We start from the raw sequence: 24553 nt of genomic DNA, 5'->3' as shown, positions 1-24553 counted from the left end.
ATTTTAAAAAGCCAGTCATCAAGCACCTTCTATTTGTTCAACACTACAGGGTCCTTTAATCCTTAATCTCAAAGAAACCCCAAAGTAGCTATTTACTGAGTGTCTATTACGTGCCAGGCACCAATTTAAGTGCTTTACACGCATTAATTCATTTAATGTCAGAACAGCCCTATGTTGTTGCTGTTGTTTAGATGCTGAGTTATGTCTGACTCTTCGCATCTCCACGGACTCTAGCCCACCAGACTCCTCTGTCCATGGGATTTCCCAGACAAGAATATTGAAGCAGGTTGCCATTTCCTTCTTCAGGCGATCTTTCTGACCCAAGGATTGAACCCGTGTCTCCTGCATTGGCAGATTCTTTACCACTGAGCCACCTGGGAAGCTCAAAAATCCTATGAAGTAAATACTATTCTATTTCTTCTCACTTTTCGAATGAAGAAACTAAGGCCTAGAAAGGCCGAAAAACTCATCAAAGGACACACAGTGAGAGGCAGCAGAGTGAAGATCCGAGAGGCAGCCAATTAAATGTGAGGGTTCACAGCCTTAACCACTGCATCCACTGCCCTTCATCACTCGGCAAAGCAGACATTATACCCCAGGCAGAGAGGACAACAGACTTTGGAGAATATACTGTATTTGCCCAAAGTCAGAGAGCTAGTAATGGATGGGCCTGGAATCAAAGCCAGGTCCACAGGATGCCAACATCCATACTATTTCCACTCTCCTCCCCCTACTGGAGCAAGAGATAAAAGAGAGCTGGCAGCCAGCTTCTCTGCAGTGAATGAGAACGGAAAGAAAGCCATCTAAGGCACCTTTCCCCAACACCACTGCTTTCTTCCTCTAAGCATCAAGCACAGTAACATTTGCTTTTTTCAGAGTTTACATAGTTTTTCTACAGCAGCAAACGGCAAAGAGAAGAGAACACGGTAACAGAAACATGTGAGCTATAAGTGACTGCAATGCAAAATAACACCAGGGAGAGTATTTTTAGACTGTTCACTGCAGAAAATTTATAGTAAGAAGACCAACTAAGTTCCCTCGTTGTGGGCTACACATAAAAGAGAAAAAAAAATTTTTTCATACCTATTCTTTAATCAAGCAAGTCTTCTTTGTGCTATCCAAGTACTTTGGATGTGTTTGACAGAATTTCTGGGCCCAAAGCCTTTAAAGTGTTCAAGACAGGTTTTCTGCAAAGTCTGGTTCCTGGGGATAGGGCAAGAGTTCTCTGCTTTGGCACTATTAACATTTTGGACTGGATAATTCTTGTTAGTGTGGGGCTGCCCTATACACTACAAGATGTTAGCAGGACTCCTGGACTCTACTAGACACCAGCAGTAAACTTTCTGCCATGCATTCTGCAGTGATGTCAACCAGTGAGCCTCCAAACACTGCCAGAAGTTCTCCAGGGGACAAAAACATCCCATGTTTGAAAACCACCAGGACAAGTCTCCAGTTGTAATAACTCAAGTTATTCTTATTTTTGGCCCCTTCTCACTTGTGTTCTTATATTATTCTCATCTGTACTTGCTGCTTTATAAACATCCTTATTCGTTTTCCATGTTTAGATGGGGACCATGTTTACATTTTTATATCTCCCATAGCCACAAGTAGTTCATTCTGTTTAGAAGACTCACTAAAATGTCAAGAAACCTAGGTGGTCCTTCAAAAAACCAGTGATTCTGTATAAAGAGTATGCAGGAGTTCCCTGTACTAATCTTGCCATTTTTCTGTAAGTTTGCAATTATATCAACATAAAAAGTTACAAAAACATTACTAGAAATATGGAAGAAAATATCTGCAGGTCATTTATTTAGTAAGGGGCTAATATTTAGAATATATAGAACTATTAAAACTCAATAACAACAAAAATAAATAACTTGATTTAAAAATGGATGAAAGACTTGAATAGGCATTTCTCCAAAGATGATATATGAATGGCCAAAAAGTATATGAAATATTCAAGATCAATAATCCTTCAGTTCAGTTCAGTTCAGTTCAGTCACTCAGTCACATCCAACTCTTTGCGACCCCGTGAATCACAGCACGCCAGGCCTCCCTGTCCATCACCAACTCCCAGAGTTTACTCAAACTCATGTCCATTGAGTCGGTGATGCCATCCAGCCATCTCAACCTTTGTCGTCCCCTTCTCTTCCTGCCCCCAATCCCTCCCAGCATCAGGGTCTTTTCCAATGAGTCAACTCTTCGCATCAGGTGGCTGAAGTATTGGAGTTTCAGCTTCAGCATCAGTCCTTCCAATGAACACCTAGGACTGATCTCCTTTAGGATAGACTGGTTGGATCTCCTTGCAGTCCAAGGGACTCTCAAGAGCCTTCTCCAACCTTAATAATCCTTAAAGGAATGCAAATCAAAATATAAGCTATCACCTCACACCCATTACATTGGCTACTACTTTAAAAAGCAGAAATGTTAGTCAGGAAGTGGAGAAGTTGGAACCCTTGTGCACTGTTAGTAGGAGTATAAAACAAAACAATCACTATTGAAAATAGTATGGCAGTTCCTCAAAAAATTAAAATAGAACTACCATATGATCCTAGTGTGATGCAGTCCATGGGATCGCAAAGTCGGACATGACTTGGCAACTGAACAATAACAAGCATGTAATCCAGCATTCTCATTTCTAATTATATAACCAAAAAAACTGAAAGCAGGATCTCAAAGACGTATTTACATACTTGTGTACATAGAAGCATTATCACAATAACCAAGAGATAGAAACAACCCAAATATCCTTTGACAGATGAATGGATGAACAAAATATGGTGCATACAATACAAAAGATGATACATTCTACAACATAGATTAATCTTGATGACATTTTGCTAAGGGAAATATGCCAGTCACAAAAAGACAAATACTGAATAATTTCACTTACATGAGTTCTCTAAAGTAGTCGTTCATAAAAACAGGAAGCTGAATGGCAGTATGAATAGGATGGAGATAGACAGAAACTGTAATTACTGTTCAATAGATACCGAGTTTCAGTTTTCCAAGATGAAAAAGTTCTGGAGATCTGTTGTATAACAACATGGATATACTTAACACTACTAAACTGTTCACTTAAAAAATGGTTAAGATGGGAAATTATATGTTATATAATTTTGCCACAATTTTTAAATATTTTAAAGAAAAAAAATTTTAGAATTTAGATTAAATCCTCATTCTAGAAGAAGTAAAAAAGCTACCTAAGAACTTTCATAGTAATAATCTTCTCTGATTCCCTGATGAGATGAATCTGATAAACATTTATGGGGTATGTATAAGGTGCCAAGGTAGTACGGTATGTCTGAAAGGAGTCATACAATAACTAAACAGTTAAAAACAGGCATAATGCTAACTCAAACATTCATAGCCATAACTTCTACCCAATTTCAAGAAACTAGAAATGTTTTGGGTATTTCCATGACCGTCCAGTGGTTAAGACTCCACATTCCCAATGCAAGGGGCGCCAGTTCAATCCCTGGCCAGGGAGCTAAGATCCAATATCCCACATGGCAAAAAAATAAATAATAAAAGATCTTCATAGAACACTCATTTTTAAAAAAATAAGAATTTTTTTTTTTAATGAATTTATACTCAAACTGAACACGACCAAAGGGAAATTGGGCTTCCTTAGTAGTTTAGATGGTAAAGAATCTGCCTGCAATGCAGGAGACCTGGATTCAGTCCTTGAGTTGGGAGGATACCCTGGAGGAGGGCATGGCAACCCACTTCGGTGTTCTTGCCTGGAGAATTCCCATGGACAGAGGAGCCTGGCAGGCTACAGTCCATGGGGTCACAAAAAGTAGGACACGACTGAACGACTAAACAAAAGGGAAATTTAATCAATTGCTTGAGGAAATATCATGTTTTCATTCTGTGTGACCTGTTTCTCTCTGGAGTGGTGATCAGTGACAACTGCATGGGTGAAAAGAACCATAGAGCAACTTCTGTTTCCCATGGCTGGAAGAGCTGAGGAAGAGGTAGCTAATGGAGTTACCTGTTAAGAACTGAGTTACCTGGGTTTTGAATATGAGTCAAAAAGCTCCCCCCCCCCAAAAAAAAGCTCCCCAAAGGTTGTCTACTTCTCCCCAAAGTAGAAAATGTAGAATTTTGTACATGAGAAATCTATCACCTCCTCATGCTGGATGTTTTCTAAAATGCCATTCTTTCAACTCAATAGTGTAGAAGAAGCATATATTTTCATGACATTAGGCAAAATAAGATAAAGTTGATGACATTCACCTCTTCCAAAGGTATTCTGACACTATCAGTAAACTATTTTCTCTTCTGTCATGCAACTTATCTGATGCCTCTCTCCTCTTGAGTACAAACCAAGAATGTCTGAGTTCCAAATCTCAAGTCTATGAATCACTGTTTCTACCCCTAGGCAGCCAAAGTTGTTCATTTATACTTCTCCACTCTTTGATACTCACTAAATACTATAATTTTATTTTGCATGATGCTTTTGGGAGAGAAGCTATAGATTAAACCTTTGTTTTAATTGAGCTCTAGAATGTCCTTTCGTACTTACCTTTGAAAACTGAGGCATGCCTAATGCCCTATAATCCATAACAACCCAGCAACATAATTGAGCCACCTTGGGAAGGGAAGACTGAGTTAAAGCAGAGAATGCTGGTTGCCAGCTTCCTTTGAAGAGCCGGCTTCAATTTTCAAAATTCCTGCCTTACAATCAGATATAGGGTCACACCTGTCAAACTGATGAAAACCATTTGCCTAGGCTCACCTTCAGAATTCTATGTATTTAATCTGCATTTTTCTTGGTCATTATTTAAACAGCTTTTGGGTGGACCATATATTGCACAAGTCACAAGAGTTGATGAGAAAAAGCAAAAAGTAAATACAAGTGAATGATGTAAATAAATTACTTTATTTCCTCAACTTTATTCCATTTCCATGTACTTGAAATATCCATTACAGATAATCTAAAGTGGTAGAAACCGAGAGCTAAGAGTACCTCAGAAATAACCCCCAGGTGAAGGCCTTGCCAAACCTTGTCGTTGCCTACACAGACAGCGTGGTACAGAGAAGGGGGATTTGGCATTGGGGCAGACAAGAGAAATATTTTCATTCCAGCCCTTCCACTTAGCAGTCGTGTGGCTCTGGGCACACAGTAGTCTGAGCAGCAGTTTCCCCAACTGTGAAATGAAGACAACCACGGGCATGCTAAGTCACTTCAGTCGTGTCCAGCTCTGCGACCCTTAGGACTGTAGCCCGCCAGGCTCCTCTGTCCATGGGATTTTTCCAGGCGAGAATATTGGAGTGGATTGCCATCCCCTCCCCCAGGGGATCTTCCTGACCCGAGGATCAAACCCTCGCCAGGCAAGTTCTTTATCACAGCTACCACCTGGGAAGCCTGAAGATATCCACAGCAGCCCGCAAAGACCATGAGGATTCAGTAAAGCACCTGGCACGTTGCAGGCACTTGGTCAGAACGGCAGGGCCCTGTGGTTTCCAACTGGGAGGATGATAACAAATGCAGTCACAAAACTTGGTGTTTCCTTTTCATCTGCAAGGCATCATTATTTCCGGGATTATTGTAAGGCGTTGTTATTGTCAGAATGCAAGCGTCTGGAACAGTGCAGGCGCACCTTAGGGATTTGAGAGAGACATGAAACTCAAGGAAGCTGAACTCTGGCTGAAGAGAAAAGGTACCTTAAAAATGAGTAATAATACAAGACACAGTCCACGGGGTTGCAAAGAGTTGGACATGACTGAGTGACTTTTACTTTTTTTTTTTTTTTTTTTTGGAATAAGGATAAAACACAGTTATGAGAAAAGGAATGGGAATCAGAGAACGGAATAGAGCTTTTCACAAGTAGCAGCAGTGGCGTGTGTACCCATCAGGTATTTGGGGAATAATAAAAAGACTAGTTCTGCTGCAGTGCAGAGTTTTGTGTAGGAGAGCAACCCATGATAAGGGTGAATAAGGTAAAGTAATCAGGAATGCTGTTAAGAGTATCCCACAAATAAATTCAGAGGAATATATTATGGCTGGTCAGAAATCAAAGCCTTTTTAAAACAAACAATGTACCAGCCAGGAGCTTAAAAGACTGACCTATCAAAGGTGATTGGATTGTCAATCCAGTGAGTGGATTGGCAGGGAGAGCGACCAGAGACTAAGTAACCCATGAGGAAGCCACGGTCACAGTCCTAGCAGGAAGCAGTGAAAGCCTGAATTAGGATGGTGGCGGTGGGACTATAAAGATGGAGACAGTAAAAAAAAAATTTAAAAAAGATGGAGACAGAAATGAGACATATGACACAGTCTCACAGACTTGAATGAAGAGAGAAGAAACAAATGTAGTCGTTTCAAGAGTGGGAGACTGAAAACAAGACGGTAGTACCACGACAGAAAGAGACAAGTCTGAAGATAAAATTAATCTATAGACACAGCAGGCAAATTTGGTTTCAGACAGGTAGCTATGGAGGTGACACCAAGACATAAAAGTCAGCATGAAAAGATGTGGACTCTAGATGGGAAGGAAAGCCCTCTTCTCAAAGAGGATGGCTGAATCCAGGGAAGCTGCAAAGATTCTGGTGCAAAGGAACAGAATGGGACCAGTACACTGAGGACAGCTGTCCTCGAAACCCAGGTTCATAAGGAAATGAAAACCTAACAGAAGAGAAGGCAAAAAAAAGAAAAAAGTGTCACTAAGGCTAGGGAGATGAGTCTGAAGAAGACAGAGGTGGTCAGGAAAGCCAGATCCTGCAGAAAAATCTAAGATGAGGACTGAAAGCAAGTCATCACACGTGGCAGTTATGAGGCCTCTGGAGACCAGCAAAAAACCAGATTTGAAAAAGTGTCAGATGACAACATGATAAGTAGAAAGAAAGCAGAAGCAGTATGTACAGCCTCTGTTTTCAAAGGCATTTAGGAGAAGTCTCTTTCAGATTTTTCATTTGGAACACAAGAACATGCGGTTTTAAGAACACGAAAGAATCTGATAATACAAACTGTCCTTAGTGGTCACTGGCCTCGTCTTTCTTTTCTGCCCTCCTTGTTTCATCTAATTTCCTGGTTATCCTGCACAGCCTCTCAGCACCTCTTATTTTTGGCTGCACTCCTAGCCTCTCTCAGTAAGAGAGAGTCATGTATAATCACTCATACTCCTTGCACTTCTTACTCTCTTCTTTCACTCACACCAAAGAGAAAAGGATTAAAAGTCAGATTTTACAAGAAAACCAAAATTTAATAACCACCTTTTTCTGTTTTCAAAAGAAGACCATCTTCCCCAAAGTACATTAAAAAGATGCTCAATATCATTAGTCATTAGGAAAATGCAAACTAAAACCATACTGAGCAACCAGTCATGACTACTAGGAATTATATTGGGTTGGCCAAAAAGTTTGTTCAGTTAGTGAATACATTGTTCAATAAAGTTCTTGGTAAATAGGAAAACTATGTCTTTTATGTTTTACTTAAAATTGAATGAACTTTTTGGCCAACCCAAAACTAAAATTTAGAAGACTGGCAAGGATATGGAGCAGCAACCAGAACTCTCACACACCAATGATGAAAATGTAAGATAGTACAACCACTTTGGAATAGCAGTTTACCCAGCAGTTTCTTAGAAAGATAATATAACACCTACCATATGATCCAGTCATTCTGTTTCTAGGGCAACACCATGGACAGAGGAGGCTGGTGGGCTACATACAGTCCCTGTGGTCACAAACAGTCAGACATGACTGAACATCTGAGCACGCCCACATACAATGAAGGCATATGTCAGTACACATACTTAGATGAATATTGACAGGCAAAAACTGGCATCAGTTCAACTGTCCAGGAACATGTGAATGGATAGTCAATTGTCAGTATATAATTCAATTCAATAATTATGCTAGGGCGGGGTGAGGGAAAGCAGCCAGGAAAAAATATATATACTGTATATTTCCATTTATATAAATTACATTAACAAAGTGCAACTAACTCTATAGTGACAGAAAGCACATCCAGTGATAAAGGGATGGATTGGAGAAGAACATTAGAATAAAGGTATTACAAAGGGGCAGGAAGAAACTTTTGAGGGTGATGGATATGTTCATCATCTCATGGTGGTGGATACGTTCATTATCTCGATGGTAGTAATGGTTTCACAAGTATATATAAAATTAATCAAATTGTATATATTAAACATATGCAGTTTATTGTATGTCAGTCATACGTAAAGCTGTTTTTAAAGAGAACAGTTGCGATGATTGGCAAAATTGGAATATGCACTGTGTATCAGATAATAATATCATATCAATGTTAAATTTTCTTTAATGAAGAAAGTCAATATCCTAACCTCCATTAACAGACAGTCACCATGAAAGCTAGAGCTGAGACTTCTCTCAGGTAAAGTGAAAATATCAGTTAGGCACTCCCACTGTTATCCTACTTTTGAGAGACAGAAAAAAAACTAACAGCCCTTTCCATCAAATTTAGGCGATACTGCCAAAATATATGCCTGCCTGTGCTATTTCATGTCTAAACTACTTGCATTACATTGTCTTTGGGAATAAAAACTCTCCATCACTGTGTGACTCTGTGAACCAGAGCAGGGTCTTTGATTCTAACAGGAAAGGGTGGAGAGTTTCTCTGGCCCCCATCAGAATCCCAGCTCTTTACCCGTGTGATTTCTTCAGCAGCAGCCACTTGGATCTCACAGCTATTTAAAATACAAGCTTCCTTTCCAAGAATTCCTTGCTGCTCAAAAAGTCTCATTCTTAGACAAACCCAGGACCAGACACTTATCAAACGAATTTAGACTTGAAGTACCATATCAGATTGGGGTTTCCCAGGTAGCGCAGTGCTAAAGAATCCGCCTGCCGATGCAGGAGCCACAGGAGACACCAGCTCAAAGTCTGCGTCAGGGAAGACCTCCCTGGAGGAGCACATAACAACCCACTCCAGTATTCTTGCCTGGAAAAAATTCCATGGACAGAGAATCCTGGCAGACTGCAGCCCATGGGGTCTCAAAGAGTCAGATACAGCTGAACACAGCACAGAACAACCATATCAGATGCTTAGGAGAGGCACCAGGAAACTGGGCAAGGTCAGAATTCCTGATTTGTCTCTTCTGAAATCACTGGAGAATAAAATCCCCCAAGGTCTCAAGCCATAGGCAAGAAAGAAGTAGCAAGTATAAACTATTTCTATGTGTTAATGAATACAAATTACCACGCTGGGTGCCCATCTCTATACTTCCATCTGGTGTCAAAGATACGGCTGGCACTTAGATTAAAAATAAAGTATTCAATATGGCACTATAATTATCCTTCTAAAACCTACTTTCAAAATAATCAGGATAAATTCAGCCTGACTCCAAAACACCAGATATTTATTCTGCTTTGTATTTTTAAAACTTTAAGTAACTAAATTTTCTCAAAGTAATCACACAGAAATATATAACACACTCTCTAAAGGAAATAAATTCCTGTTGTCACTTAAAAATCACAAACACTCTTCAATTTCTTATCCTATTATCTTACAGAAGGTACAGTGAAATGATACTATTTACAAATCTACACAAATTCAAGATATTCTTTTATATCATTTAAAACACCTTAAACTATATTTTATATGCACCTCCTTTACTTTATGCTTAGTCACTTCAGTCATGTCCAACTCTTTGCAACTCCATAGACTGCAGCCCACCAGGCTCCTTTGTCCATGGAATTTCCCAGGCAAGAATACTAGAGTGGGTTGCCATTTCCTTCTCCATCCCATACTTTATACTATACATGATTTGGGTTTCCCTGGTGACTCAGAGGGTAAAGAATCAGCCTGCAATGCGGGAGACCTGGGTACAATCCCTGCATTGGGAATTACCCTGGAGAAAAGAATGGCAACCCATTCCAGTATTCTTGCCTGGAGAATCCCATGGACAGAGGACCCTGGTGGGCAATGGTCCATGGTGTCACAACTAACCACAGCGCAGCACATACATGACTTGGGGATATTATATATTTATACCTAGATACTGCTCTACAGAATAAGAAGTACAACATCATAGACACCATTCTCTATAGTCAACTTGAGGGATCATTCCAAGGAGATTTTGGCTATACATGATCTTATATTTTTAAACCAACTTAGGACCCAACTCCCTCCATACAAGACTCTTCCACAATCAGCTGCAGTTTTCTTATAAGACATGTAGTAGAAATTAGAGCAAGAACCTTCTTGAAATCTCAGAGGGGAAAGAAAAAGAATAACCTTCACCAAAACTGGCAGAGGTACCAAGGTAAGACAGCTCCAGCACTTGCCCACTCCTCTGGAACTATGGTTTCCTTCCAGGCAAAACCATCCTAAAGCCAATTTGAAAATAAGATGGCTTACCCTTTTCTAAAGTCTTCTAACTTTTTCCCTTGTGTCAGTGTTACACACTTCATAACAACATTCTTCAATGAGGTTGCTAATGTGTAGATAAGAAATATTCCAGGCCACCTTCTCTGAACCCTCCTGTGTGGCCCAACCAACAACCCTTCCCACTTCCCTTTCTTCTAGCTAGCAAAACTCAGGCCTTGTCCACCTTCCTAGGCTGTCCATGATCTCCAAAGGAGGCTGGGTTCTTCTCCAGAACCGAGGTGAAATATGATGGGTCAGAGCTCATCACCATGGTGATAAGTTTTCCCAGGGCCCATTCCCAGTTGAGCCATGGAAACAACTCTGGCCAAGGAGATGTGAGTGGTAGTTTCTATTTTTTTTTTTTTTTTTTGAGTAGTAGTTTCTAGATAGGTTTTCCTCAGGCTTTAAGAATGCAGGACAGGTACAGTTTCTTTTTCACCTCTCTGGATGTAGCTATACAAAGACTTGAAGTCACTGAGCTGCTGAATCAACCAATCTTGGAAACACCTACTTCCAGGACATTTGTTACATGAGATAATAAATAAACCTAGAGTTTAAGCTGCTTCCACTTGAGTTCTATGTCACCTACAACCAAAAACTTCCAAATAATGCACTAGCTAGGTGTGTCTTGAATTTACTTCTGCTACAGCCTAAGTCTCTGACAATGAACATGAAAGACAAAACCAGCCAATCTGTAAAACTGGAAGAGGACGTTTCCTTTATTGCCCAACTGGCTCTTTAACAAAGAGGAGGTATTATTGATTATATGGAAACATCATTCTGTCTTTGGTTGAAATTATCTTGTATCTCCTTTTTCCAAGATGAATACTTCTTCCATAAATTTGATGTACCTGTTTAATACGGGGGGAGGAGATTTCTGATTACCATAATCTTACTGATTTATGAACCATAACAAACTAATCCTACATTATCTCCATTGAGGGCAGACTAAAAGAAATACATTTTAACCAACAGAATGTAGTTCACATATAAAGATGATTTTCCTGAGAGAGGATTATAGAGACAAAAATTCTCCAGGGACAATGTGAAATCTCCTTGATGAAAGTCTTTAAAAATAGATTATCCATGTAGCTGTGAAGTTTTAGGCACTATATTTGGATTATATGACAATTCACTATCTCTGCCAAGCCTATCTAAAGAGAAAATTTATCTTCTTTCTAAACAGAAATTTAGAAAAACATCTGAGAGTTAAAATAAAAGAGAACTAAAAACTTCCTAATCCCAAATTCTAGGACAGTTATATTTATCATACACATATGCAAATCAGTTCTTACAGCAAATTCAACTCATCATATTAAGGATCAAAAAGGCAAACAGTATGATCGAAATCCTACTATGTCTCAATTTCCATAAAATCCTGACCGTGTCAGTTAAAAGCCTTACTGGATAGAAAATGTCAGTGACTAATTTAACTAAGAGTTAATCTATTTAATTAAAAAGAGAAACAAAACCACTCAGTAGATTAAAAAGAAACAGTATATATGTATCAGAATAAAACAGTTTCTACTCTCTGGCAATCCTATAATGAAGAGAATAAAAATTTCTTAACGTTTTTAGATGTAAACTTTACCGCTAATGCTAAATATAGACTGTCCTATAAAAAACACCATTTGAAATATTTAAGATTTATAGCTACAGGGCATTAAATCCCCATTCATGTTTATAATGACCAATAACTTTGAAAAGCAAACACTAATAAGTGTTTACTTCTCCAGGGAAGTCATAAAATTTGCTGGCATAATGTGTGGTGAATAACTGGTCTTTGGCTTAGCAAACTAAGACATACAGATTATCTGTCACCTGCTCACACAGGAGCAAAACAAGGATGGATGGTATGGTAAAGAATGTGAGTCTCAGAAGTCTAGCCTATTGTTATGGTGACTTTTGTAGAAATTAGAAAAAGGCACCCTTTCCAGGTGACTACAGGCCCACAGATGCCTAGCTTGGGAAACAGACAGTTCTTCTGCACACACAGAAAAGGGTGTTTCTCTACCTGGCTTCCTTACACAGTTTACATCTTACACAATTATACACAATGGCACCAAACTTACCTTTGGGTGGTCCATCTGCAGTAGCTGACAGGAACTTCCTTGTCTTCTAGGAATGGAGGAAAGTAAGTCTCATTCTTTCCTTAACAGACTCAACTACCAAAGCCCTCCCTCATTCTTAAAAAGTTGGAGGCTGCTGAAGTTCCATTAAACTGGGTCCCATTCTCACTAAACAGAGAAAGGGGAAAAAAAAATTCCCAAGAGAGACCAAGCAAGTGAGACTTCTATAGATTTATTTTTCAGATGTAAAGTATCATATCTTTACTTTTTAAGCATAGTATTTCATAGTACAGACTTCAGCTTTATTGAAAATATCAACATATCAGAATGCATGGTTTCTCTATATATGAATATTTACTTTAAATGCTTTGTACTTTTCAAGGGAGGGCCTGTAACTACAAAAGCTTTAAGGGGACTACAGAGCTACTCTTATCTTTAAAATAATGTCTTCCTTCATTTACTTAAACGTTACCTTTGAAGATTTATATTAAAAACAGATTATAACTATCACAAAGACTGGGCTTGACATAAGGCCAACTAAGAGAACAAAGTTCTAGGGAGTCTTCTGGGATGGAAACGCAAGACTTAGCACCTACTCAAACTAAACAAACCAACTCAGTATTAAAAACAAATGAAAAAATGCTACCTTGCTCTTTAAAATTAACAATTATCTACATATTAGGAAGTTATTGGTCCTCCAAAAAAAAAAAAACTGTGCTTCAGTATAAAAGAGTATAAAAAAGAAATTATGCAAATATATACACACATAAACCTATATACTTATTCTAAAGTCAAACCTTTGGTACTTTAGAATAAAATAAAATATAAATCATTATTGTTTATTGAGAATGGCCACAGAAGCCTTTCACGAGCTAAGAGGCAAAAATGTTAGGGATTCTCTGCAGTGGGATAGAGATTCTGCCAGCAAAGAAGGGGAGTAGCTGAGAAAGGCTAAGCGTGAGTCACCACCTGCTCTGACTTCTGACCCCTAATTTCTTTAACTTCAGGACTTTCCCAGGTAATTATAAAAAATCTACCTACCAAGGTACCAGCATGGAGTTTTCAAAAGCAACATGTCACGGGACATAGGGACACAATCATCAAAGAAGAAACTCCATCTCTTGCCAACATGAGAAAACCCGGCAGTGTCCACCTAACAACGCTATCTGCACTTTATTGCCCAAATTTAAGATACGGAGAGCTTCAACTGGAAACTGACAGCACAAGCTTTGGAGGTAGATAGCTCTAAGTTTGAATCCCAGTTTCAAATCCTAGTTTCACCACTTAGGAGCCGTGGACAGTCCTTGGGCAAATTACTTAACCTCTCAGAGCCTTAATTTCTACTTATGTACGTAGATAATATAGTACCTACATCAAAAAAGTGCCATGATCACTAAAATTCGATAATATATATAAAGTACTTAGGCTTCCCTAGTGGCTCAGCTGGTGAAGAATCTGCCTGCAATGCAGGAGACTGGGGTTCAATCCCTGGGTCAGGAAGATCCCCTGGAGAAGGGAATAGCTACCCACTCCAATATTCTTGCCTCGAAAATCCCATAGGCAGAGCAACCTGGAGGACTACAGTCGATGAGGTTCCAGAGAGTCAGGACTGAGCAACTAACACTTTCACTTTCAGAAAGTACTTTAAATAAAGTACCAGTACATAAAGTACTGGTACATAAAGTACTGGCATATTATATACATTCAATAACTGTCAACCATTATTATCATTATTACCATGAATACTGGTTTCTTCACTTCTTCTCTGATCCAGAAATCCCACTTCTGGAAATCCACCCTGGAGGAATAACCCAAACTACAGTAAAAGCACAACAATACTTATTACAACCATATTTACTGTTTACAATGGTGAAAAGTCAGAGGAATCTAAACATATACCAATAAGGAAGCAATTAAGTAAATCATCAAATATTCAGTAAAATATTACTCCATCACTAAAAAGTACATTAGAAATATAACAAAGAATTATGGAGCAAAATAACTGAGTCTATACAAAGTGGAAAAAAGCCAAGATTTAAAACTATATATATATCATTATAACAATGTAAAATAATATTTTTAAAACATATAAAAAAAGATGAACAAGTAATACACCAAAATCATAATAGTGGATGTGACAGAATAATGAAATTTGGAGTGATTTTTTTTCTATATGATAATGTAGTCATACTACTTTTATAATTTTAAAATTATTTTTAAATATGTTTAATTTGCTGCATTTACTTTAATATCCATTAAATAATTATTAAAATGGTAATAAAAATTAAACCACAAAAATATATTACTGAAGTAATTCAAAATCAAAATAGAAATTAAGAATAAAACAAATGCTTCAAATATTAACATCCAAATTAAAATATTACTTTTTAAAAATCTGAGTCCCTATTGAATTATGTGCTTACATTTAAACTGGACAGAGCCTGGGAAACATTTTCATCTGAGACTGAATGATATACATATTTTTAAATTTAAAATAAGTGTCAGTGAAATGAAATCATTTAAGATATATAAAGATACCCTGTTGTTTTTTAGTCTTAGAAAAGCTATATTTCATAACAAAACCTAAATTATTCCTAGTAACAAAGTAAAACAGTAAAAAGTGCCTTTCTATTTGAATAAATCAAATATTATATACGATGCCTATTTTCACTGTTTTAAAATGTGTCCATTTAGATAAGGTATGACAGAGATAACGTTTTACAAATTGGGGTGCTAAACAGTCAACAAATATTTTATGAATCTCAGAAAATGTCTAAGGATAACAGAAAAAAATTTATAAGCGGACTCACACCATTCTCACTATTGCCCAAATGTGCTCGTCTATCTGTGCCATCTCTATGTCGATGGTGGGACACTGGGAGCCCTGGCAGCAGCCTCGCTACTTCAGAGTGTCTCCAAGTCATCTTTCCCCCTCTTCAGCAATGACCCACACCCCAGGGTTTCCTCTTCTCTGCTCTGGCCCAGCCCTCCTCAACTGACACCACCCGCCACACACACACATCCTTTCCATCTTATTTATTCGTGGGGGTTTAGTTGCTAAGTCATGTCTGACTCTTGGCAATCCCATGTACTATAACTCGCCAGGCTTCTCTATCCATGGGGATTCTCCAGGCAAGAATACTGGAGTGGGTTGCCATTTCCTTCTCCAATCAATCCTCTATATAGATTAGAGGGATTAGGAGACCACGGATTTAAAAGCCATGCCTTTGCTCAAAAATATCTATGGTTCTCCATCATCCACAGCACATGAGCCAGGCTCCTCGGCGTGGCTGGCGGCGTCAGGGCTGACCACAGTCCCAGCGGCATCTCCAGCTCCTCACCTGTGCAAACCGCGAAGTCCAGGCTAAGCCTCCTCAACCGCGAGCCCCAGCACGGCTGTCATTGTGTATCTTGTCATTGTAAGGAATCACAATTTGTGACCAATAATGGCTCAAGTTCCAAAACTGACGAATTATTTACTTTTTAAACTAAGCTAGAAAGGATTCAGGCTTATTCCTATAATATTTCCTCATTTAACTGCAATAGAAACAGGGATGGAATTTCCGCTAGAATGCTGTAAACTGCCTATAATTCTGGGTTCCCCATGGAGGGATGTTACACACGAAATCTTATCTGTCGCATGAGTCAGAAAGCTGTTCCAAATCAAGGCTCCTCACAGAGTGGCCTCACCAGAGGCACCTTCCACCTGAAAAGGGAACAAGAAGCCTGCCTCACTTCAAACTGTGGCCAACAACTAAACTTTAAAAGCCACCTTTCTGCTCATAAAAAGCAAGGGGAGGGGGACAGAAGGACTCCAGAGGTAACCAGATACTAAGAGAAGAACTTTTTTTAGACTCACTCTACTCCATCAAGATGGAGACAGCTTATTAGCAGGTTGGAGGCCAAGAATTTCATTTTCTGGATTTTCCACTCACAGCGCTGATATGAAGTTTCTTTTTTAAACAAATATACTTGACTTTAAAAAACAGATGATCTAAAAAGCAATATAAAGTATATCATAAAATAGAAGGTATTTAAATAAAGAAGAAAATGTGTGGGCTTCTGGATCACAGCAGATGGGGAAAGCCTGCTCTAAACAAACAGAGCCACCTGCCTTTCTTCTACTGTGCCTGCATTTTACATCTATACCACTTTCACACTTTTTCTTTCACCTGTAATGCTATCTTTTCACCACCCTCCACGCAATCTGTTTACTAAAATGGGAGGATACAGTCAAATGTCAGTTCCTTTACAAAATTTTCCAGGACTCCCCAATCTCCCTTAGTCAGGCCAACACTCTCTTGCAGGTAGCCCACCTTCATCTTGTAGTTCTGCTATTTCTTTAAAAAAAACTCATCCCTTCAAGCAGATGGAATGCTCCCTGAGGGCAGAGAATGTACTGATTCATCTATGGGTATTACAGAGAACATAACTCTTGTTTGCCGCAAGCCGCAGATTATACAGAAAATGCATGTTTAATTAAACTGAATTTCTAAACAATCTTTTCAGAAGATGCAACAAAGTCAGCCGTCAGGATCCTACATTCACCTACAAACAGCCACTGAGCCCAGGACAGGCGTGGATTATTAAAGGGAAAGTGCCTCCCTCTTTGGGGGCAGAAAGGTTAATGTGCCATTGAAAGCTAAAACAATCTGAATTTTCTCTTAAACCATAAGGCATTTGTCCACACTAAATCTACAGGCTTCTAGTATGTCAATAATGTGGGAGCCCAACATTTACTAACAGCAGCAGTAATGTCTGAAAAGCAGATCATTCATTGTGCCACTTAAAATTTATTTGGAACTAGCACGTCTTATTTCAGAAATATCTACTGAAACACATAAACACATATACCACAAGATAAACTGGCATATCTAAAAGGAGAAAGAGAAAAATGGGGCAAAAGAAAGGTAAACATAGGAACTATAAACTTTCCTGGGAGTGAGCCTCAGTTGATGTACCAAATTAATAAAATTCTCCACTCTTGCTAGAGGTAGGTCAGAGGTTTGGCTCTAACACTTCTGGCAGCCAACAAACACAGGATAAGCCAATCATGATTCAGCATCCTTATGATTAAAAACAAAAGGCTCTCAGTGAACTCTCCCTCCCTTGGTCCTTATCAAGAGAATACTATCTAATGTAACAAAGTCCTCAATGACATCCTGCAGTTGATCTGTCAGAGCATTTTGGAAGACCATCCTTCATACTAATCTTCACAGGCAAATGCCAGCACACACATCAGTAAATACAAAATGACAGAGAAGAAGGTGATCAGGGCAACCGAGGTACACTGCTCCCTGCAGGTCTAGATCTATCAGAAACATTTTATTCTATCTAGACTAACCTAAAATCCAGAGGTTTCAGGCATCCAATTCTCTTTGAAATTATAAACAAAACTTGATGCTCATGTCCATCTTTCTGGGGGATATGTCTATGGTTTCATAACATCTTCAAAGGGAAGCATGACTTAAGAAAAGATAAGAACCACTGATCTAAAGAACCAGACTGTATATATCCTTCAGGCAACCGTTCATAAGCAGTTTTTCTTCTGAGCTTCTAATAAGTGCTAAGCCTGAAGACTATAGCTTCTGACAAGCATCTGAAGTATAGCTTCTCTCTAAAGTCATGTGTGGAACTCTAAGCTTAAACCACTAGCCAAATTGTGTGTTAACTGTATGATACAATGACACATGACTTTGAATACAGTAATGCCCATAAGCATACAGAGTACATAACAATTATTCTTCTACACAGTTTCAGCCATGAACATTGACAAAGGTGCCTCAAAGGATCAGTGGTATTTTTCTAGTTAATATAAAAAGTTTAAAAACAAAAAACACCTTTTGCCTGTGAATAAAAATTACAGATAAGTGCCAAAAACAATTTTCCTACATAAACAGTATTTTATAATCTTACAATAACCTTTCCACATTAGTTGACACAATCTACACTTTTTTTCCTTTTTGTTGCTTTAACTTGCATTATACAGCAAAACAGAAGCTGCCTTGACTTTAGACGCACACACATAGAGTCAACCATCTACCCACAGTATGGTGGTCAGAATGTCTCAAGGGCCCAAGGGCATCAAGTGAGGAAGCCGGCCCATAGAAACTCTTAAAAAAAAAAAAAAAAGCTCATTAAGACAGCATCCATCTAGAAGCCACAGCCATCCTGAGTCTGGTCCTCAGCATAACAAGTCCAGAGACATAGCTTTGTCAAAAATAAACAGTGACTAGACTCAAGAGAACTAACTCATGTTAACTTAACTCATAAGAGGCTAAAGTACAAATCAGAATACCAATTGGCCAATTAACCATAAAGAATATTCCTTTTTACTTATCAGAAATTTTTCACCTGAAGCCAGGATGCTACTTCCCCAATGCTAGGATACCTGAAATTCTAAATAAATAATTGGTTCACCAAAAGTTAGAACAAGCAGTGCTAGAGAGTTTGGTGGATACCTAATGAAGTACCTATATCCAATATACAACTTTCTAATGATCAAAGTTGTGGCTTTCATGGGTAGAGTCTCTTTTCTTCTGTTGAATACTGTTGCCCTAATACTGTGGACTTCTTGGTCTCCAAGCTTTCCTCTTTCACAACCTTCTATCATCAAGTATTTTTCTAGACAGGCTATTAGACAACTGATGAAGGTGAACCTCACATGCATCATTATCCATATTTTTCAGACTAAAAACCCCCAGATAAAGTTGCTTACGCAAACTTGCCCGAAGTCACAGACAGTTTAAAGCAGAGCGCGGATTGAAAACCTATACATTTAACCTTGCAGTAAATGAAGCTTCAAGGTGTCCTTCCCAGGGTCTCTGACCTCCCTATTTGATTAAAATGACAATGTTCCAATAAGACCCTAACTATAACCGCAAGTACACCATAACTATAATTCCTGGTATACAGGTCTATCTCTCTCACCAAATTGAAACTCTTTGAGGAAGGGAACTGTATCTCATTCATCAATGTATCCCTATTGTGATATCTATTTACCTAGGTAAATATGCAAATAAATTTGTCCACTGGTTTAACATAAAGACTATCAAACTGAAGGCCTTGAATAGCCACGCAGTCTTAGGAAAGTCACAACTTCTCCTGCCATCAGTAAACATACCATCTAAAAAACAGAATGAAATAGATATACAAGGTGGCTGAGGTTCTTTCTGTATCTAAAAGCACTACCATTGAAGATGGGTCCTGATTTTTAGTAGCCTATCTTATTAGTCTGAATTATTATAAACAAATTAAATTCCTCATTTATCTTCCATACTATACTACAGACAATACATAGTTATATACACAGAGTTCAGAAAAAGCTTCCTCTTTTCTGAAAGGTGATAACTATCATCCATACCAAAATCAAACAGTGGCACCCTCCTCTGGTGAATATTAAAGGAGTTAAACCACACAAAAGACAAGATTTAGATGGGGGGATTTTCTTTGAATGAAAGAAAAAGCAAGAGAGAAGCTACCTAATATTATTTGCCATCACATTCCCAAGAGCAATTAAATAGCTCCTTTTTATAACTATATTTTGTCCTAAAACAAAGCCAAAACGAATGAACTGGCTACAGTCTGTACAATGTCATACAGAGAACAATTATTCTATTTTCCAGAGTACTGATAATACTTATTATTTTGCAGACAGCAAACTTTTTAATGGAAGGCACAATGAAACTCATTTCATAGTCTGGCTAACGATGATCTCCTTTATTATTTAAAAATTTAATGAAAAGCCTTATACAGGTAAAATATTTCCAGTTAAATAAAAGCATTTATTATGGATCTTTTCTGAATGGTACATGTACCAGAAGATAATACTGAATTTTTCAACTTGAAATCTGTTGGAGTCTTCAACATTTAAGTTTTAGAATATGTTCAAAACATAACATGTTCAAAACATAACAATACAGCACACCCAGAGAAGCACAACCCAGAGTTTCACAACATTAATACTACATCCAGACCTTTAAATTAATAAAACTGTACTTTCTAAGACAAGAATCAGACCTGCCAACAATTTTAATGTAAAAGTATGTAATAAACATAATCTTTATTAAATGATTTATAAGAATTGAGGCACGGTGGAAACCTATATTACCATATGTAAAATAGATAGCCAATGGGAATTTGCTATATGACTCCGGGAACTCCAACCAGAGCTCTGCAACTACCTAGAGGGGTGGGATGGAGAGGTAGGTGGGAGGGAGTCTCAAGAGGGAGGGGACATATGTATACCTATGGCTGATTCATGTTGATGTTTGGCAGAAACCAACACAATTCTGTAAAGCAATTATCCTTGAATTAAAAGAAATAAATATAAAATAAAAATTTTTTTTTAAAAAGACATAAAATGAAAATATAGACATTCTGACTCAAACCAGGAAACAAATCAGTCATTATATTGGCAACCTCCTCCTTCAGATATGTTTTTACCCAAGTACACAGTGGCCCTTCCCTCAATTAACTTCACATCTTGGCCCTTCCCTCCGTTATAACTTCACACCTTTCACCTACTCAAAGGAAAAGAACCCCAAACTATGTAAGAGGCTACAAAATTACAATCCATGAGAAAACTTCATTTTGAAACACAGAACACAGAAAGGGCTAGGGTGGATGAAAAAATCACAAAAATTTATTTCAGCTCTACCAAATAAACTTTCCAACTATTAGTAAGTTGTCATTGCTGGCAAAGTTGGTTCTACCAGGCAGGTAGATGCAGTATGTCGTAAAGATGAGCGGAGTGGTGGCTGAAGTGACTTGGTACCAAAAGAGACAACCAGCTGAGAGCTCTCTCAGTGTTCACCAAAAACAAAGAACAAGCTTGAAAGAGAATTCCCGCTACAGCCCACCCAGTGACCATAGCTCCATAGCTCCAAGAAGAGAACGAGCGGAGGGGAGTGATGAAGAAGGGGTGGCAAAGGTGGGGGGAGGCGAGGGGATATGAGTAAGAAAGTACGCTTAAAAAAGAAAGTATGCAGCAAGGAAACTCCATTCCAAACTGCCAGATTTAGAGATGGGGTGACTGAACCACGTTCACCACTCACTTCGCCTGGGCCGATGCCCAAGGACCAATGCCAGTTCTCGCTCCGACCTCCAGGAAATCTGAGCCCCGACAAGCAATCAGGATGCCGCAGAAACGCTGGAGAGGGACCTGAACCTCCCTCTAACCTCAACTCTTGCCCCTGCATGAACCCCCGAATAGAAGAATTCAGAAGCAGGGAGACGTCTCCGTCCCACGCCGGCTCGGGGGATTTCGCAGGGATGAAATCTGGGCACCGCTACCTCTGCGGGCTTTGCCACCTCTTCTAAGGCCAGAGGGACCTCGGTCCCGCGCCTCGATCCAGCTAAAAGCGGCCGGCCACCTAAGCGCTGCTGTCAAGTGGCCGGATTGCACTTGCAAAGTTAATGGAATTGGGAAGGAGCCCAGCGCTGCCCCCTCGGGTTCCTCCTCTGGGAGATGGAGATGGAAAGGAATCACCGCTTCCTCCATCCTCACTAAGCCCTCACTGACTCGGCTCTGCAGATGTTATCTTTTTCCTAACGAGAATCAAAGATACCTTATTCCTCTTTTGTGCCTAGCTCGGGTTCCCAACCCATAACAGGGGCGCTGAGGCCCGGGACCAAAGTTGACAGTAGAAACCATTAACTCTCCCAGGAAAACTAGCACAGTCATTTGCTGCATTCTGGCCTTGAAAAACTTCATAAATTATGAGTTATGCATGATCCTCCCTCCCCCGCATAGGACCCTCTGTACAAGAGGTCTGGGTCCGTAAGTGTTTTTGACAACTTGGTCACATTTGGAACTAGTGGCTCTGTCCAACCCACCCCCAGGTAGGGCATCACCACGCCCCTCGCACCCAGTCCTACCGGCTGCGCACACAACGTCCTGTAATACACACACACACACACACACACACACACACACAGTCAAAGTCTCAGAGAATTCCTACCTCGCCCCCGTGCCCGTCGAAGATCCCGAAGATAGAGGGGTGCGTCTTGTTGGCTAGGTCCGTAAGAACTTCGAAACGGTCCTCCATGTGGTCTCTCCGACCCTGGATGGAATACACCGCCACATTGTGGCTCTTGAACTCCCAGGTCTTGGAGAACTCAGCCTCCAGCACGTCGAGCCCCCCCAGTCGATCGTTCTGCATGATCTCGGCCACCTTGCCCTTCACCATCTTCACGGCGTCCCGGCTGGACTTGACGATGGTCTTCACCTCGTCCGTGTGGAAGAAGTAACTCCACAGCGCCAGGCTGATGCACAGCAGGAAGAGCGTCTCGGGTCTCAGCAAGAAGTAGCGCATGATGCGACCCAGGAGAGACAGCAAAGTCATTGTATCCTCTATCATTTATTATCGCTAGAGCCCGAACCACCAGCAGCGACGCGCGCCCCGAAGGCTGGCTGGGTCCCGGAGCCCTGCGGGGACAGCCCGCGGGGAGGGAGGCGGAGCAGCAGCCGAGGGTAGGCGGGGGGGGGGGGGGGAGGAGGCTCACGGAGCCGGGCGGGAGGCGAACGATCGGGCAGCTCCGAGCCGGTCCGGCGAACGGAGGCAGTTTCCCTTTTGTCTCCCGGCCTCGGCGGCCCGGAGGCTAGCGCCCCGCGTACCGGCGCCGGTGCCCGCCGCCTGCTACCCCTCCCTACGCCCCTTTGTGAGGCGGCGAGTGCTGCGGCCGAGACGCCGGCGGTGGCAGAGCAGTCGCGGGTGCCGGGGCCGGACGAGAGGAATCAAGTTTAAGTTGGACCGGGCGGGTCTGCGGCGGTGGGCTGGAGAGTTTCTGGGCGCCGGCGCCCGCGCGGCCCCTCGGCTGGGGCCCCTCGCCGCTCCCGGGAGCGATCTGCAGGTGAGGAAGCGCGAGGCGCGAGAGCCCCGCGGGCGAGGGATGCACGTCCCCTGGGTCGTCGCCGCAGGGGAGCGCACAGCGGGCCAATCGCTCCGGGTCCTTCAGGCAGGCCGGGGGGCCTCAGAGAATAAAACTTTTGCGGGAGCCTGGGCAGAGGCGGGGGTACCTGGAGCCGGGGACGCAGCAAGAACGGCGCGGAGCCGCAGGCGGCCGGCCAGGCTCTGCCTGCCTCTCCCCAGCACCTCCCAGCTCCGCTCGGCTCGGCTCGCGCGCTCCCTCCTCGCGCCGCCGCTCGCGCTCGCCCCGCCCCGCGCGCGCTCGCCCCGCCCCGCCTCGCTCCGCCCGCTGAGCCGGGACTAGAGGCCTGGAGGTGCTCGCGCCGAGCTGTCAAAGGCCGAGGCCGCTCAGCCGCGGCTGGCGCGCTTGCAGCCGCCGGCGGTCCGGACGAACCGAAGGGGAGGGAAGGGGTGCTTCTGCAGCGGAGCTCGAGTGGACGGTCTTGTGTGCCTCCTGTGCGAGCTCTCAGGACAATATAAAACTGACCCTGGTGGTCTGATCGGTGGTTTTCTGGGAGCCACGGCTACCGGCTGGAAAGCAGAGGGTCGCACGTGAGCGTCCCCCCCTCCGGCTGGCGGCATGGTAGTGCGGTCCCCGCCTTGCCAGGCATAAGGCAAGCGAGAAGGGACGCACTTTTGCTCGCAAAGCGAGGCGGAGAGGCTCGGACCCTTGGTTTTTTGTGACAGAGGCCTACCAGGATCTCCCGAGAGTCTGAGAGAGATCGTCGGACCTAAAAGGCTTCTCTCGACGAGAAAAGATCGAAAACAGCAAGATATGAGGACTCAGAGCCACGTGGAAGTGCGTTCTGATAATAACCTCGGGAGAGATGAGGATGGGCTGGCCCCTCTTCGAGTCGCAGCCCCTGGAGTGGGGACTTAGCCACGAAGGCCTTTCCGGAGTCGTAACCCTTCCACAAAGAGACACAGAGTCAGCTAGAATACGGAAACAAGGGGGCCTTAAAAGAAAATATTGTGTTGCTATCCCTGTCCAGGAAGGCGAGTGCTGATCGGCAGCTTCTAGTCCGCTCGACAATAGAAGCTGTCTGATTCCCAGCCCAGCCAGAGGCTGTCTCCGCAAGCACTCCTGACGACGTTTTTAAAAAATAAAAGGAATGAAACACTGGAGGAAAATACACCAAAATGTTAACGATGATTAACTACAGTAGTAATTGTATGTGGTTTTCGTTTTCTGATTTGAACTTGTGTCTGCTTTCTAC

At 41.3% G+C, this 24553-nt stretch overlaps 1 protein-coding gene and 1 long non-coding RNA gene across 2 annotated transcripts in view; both read right to left on the bottom strand.

Moving 5' to 3' along the window:
- Positions 1-23561, bottom strand: part of PPM1L (protein phosphatase, Mg2+/Mn2+ dependent 1L) — a 325087-nt gene extending 301526 nt beyond the window's left edge. The window contains exon 1 of the mRNA XM_061168244.1: positions 22389-23561. Within this exon, the coding sequence (XP_061024227.1) occupies positions 22389-22787 (399 nt within the window). The 5' untranslated portion in view covers positions 22788-23561. The remainder of the gene's footprint in view (positions 1-22388) is intronic.
- Positions 11070-14244, bottom strand: LOC133073878 (uncharacterized). The gene is made up of 3 exons (XR_009697059.1): positions 14164-14244; positions 12430-12475; positions 11070-11208 (listed from the first exon to the last, which is right to left on the bottom strand). It is a non-coding gene; the product is annotated as an uncharacterized LOC133073878 (long non-coding RNA).
- Positions 23562-24553: the final 992 nt, after the last annotated feature.

Source organism: Dama dama, chromosome 19 (genome assembly GCF_033118175.1).
Source record: "Dama dama isolate Ldn47 chromosome 19, ASM3311817v1, whole genome shotgun sequence".
Classification (NCBI taxonomy): domain Eukaryota; kingdom Metazoa; phylum Chordata; class Mammalia; order Artiodactyla; family Cervidae; genus Dama; species Dama dama.
Note: the sequence above shows the minus strand (reverse complement) of the source record. Positions and strands in the feature narration are given on the sequence as shown.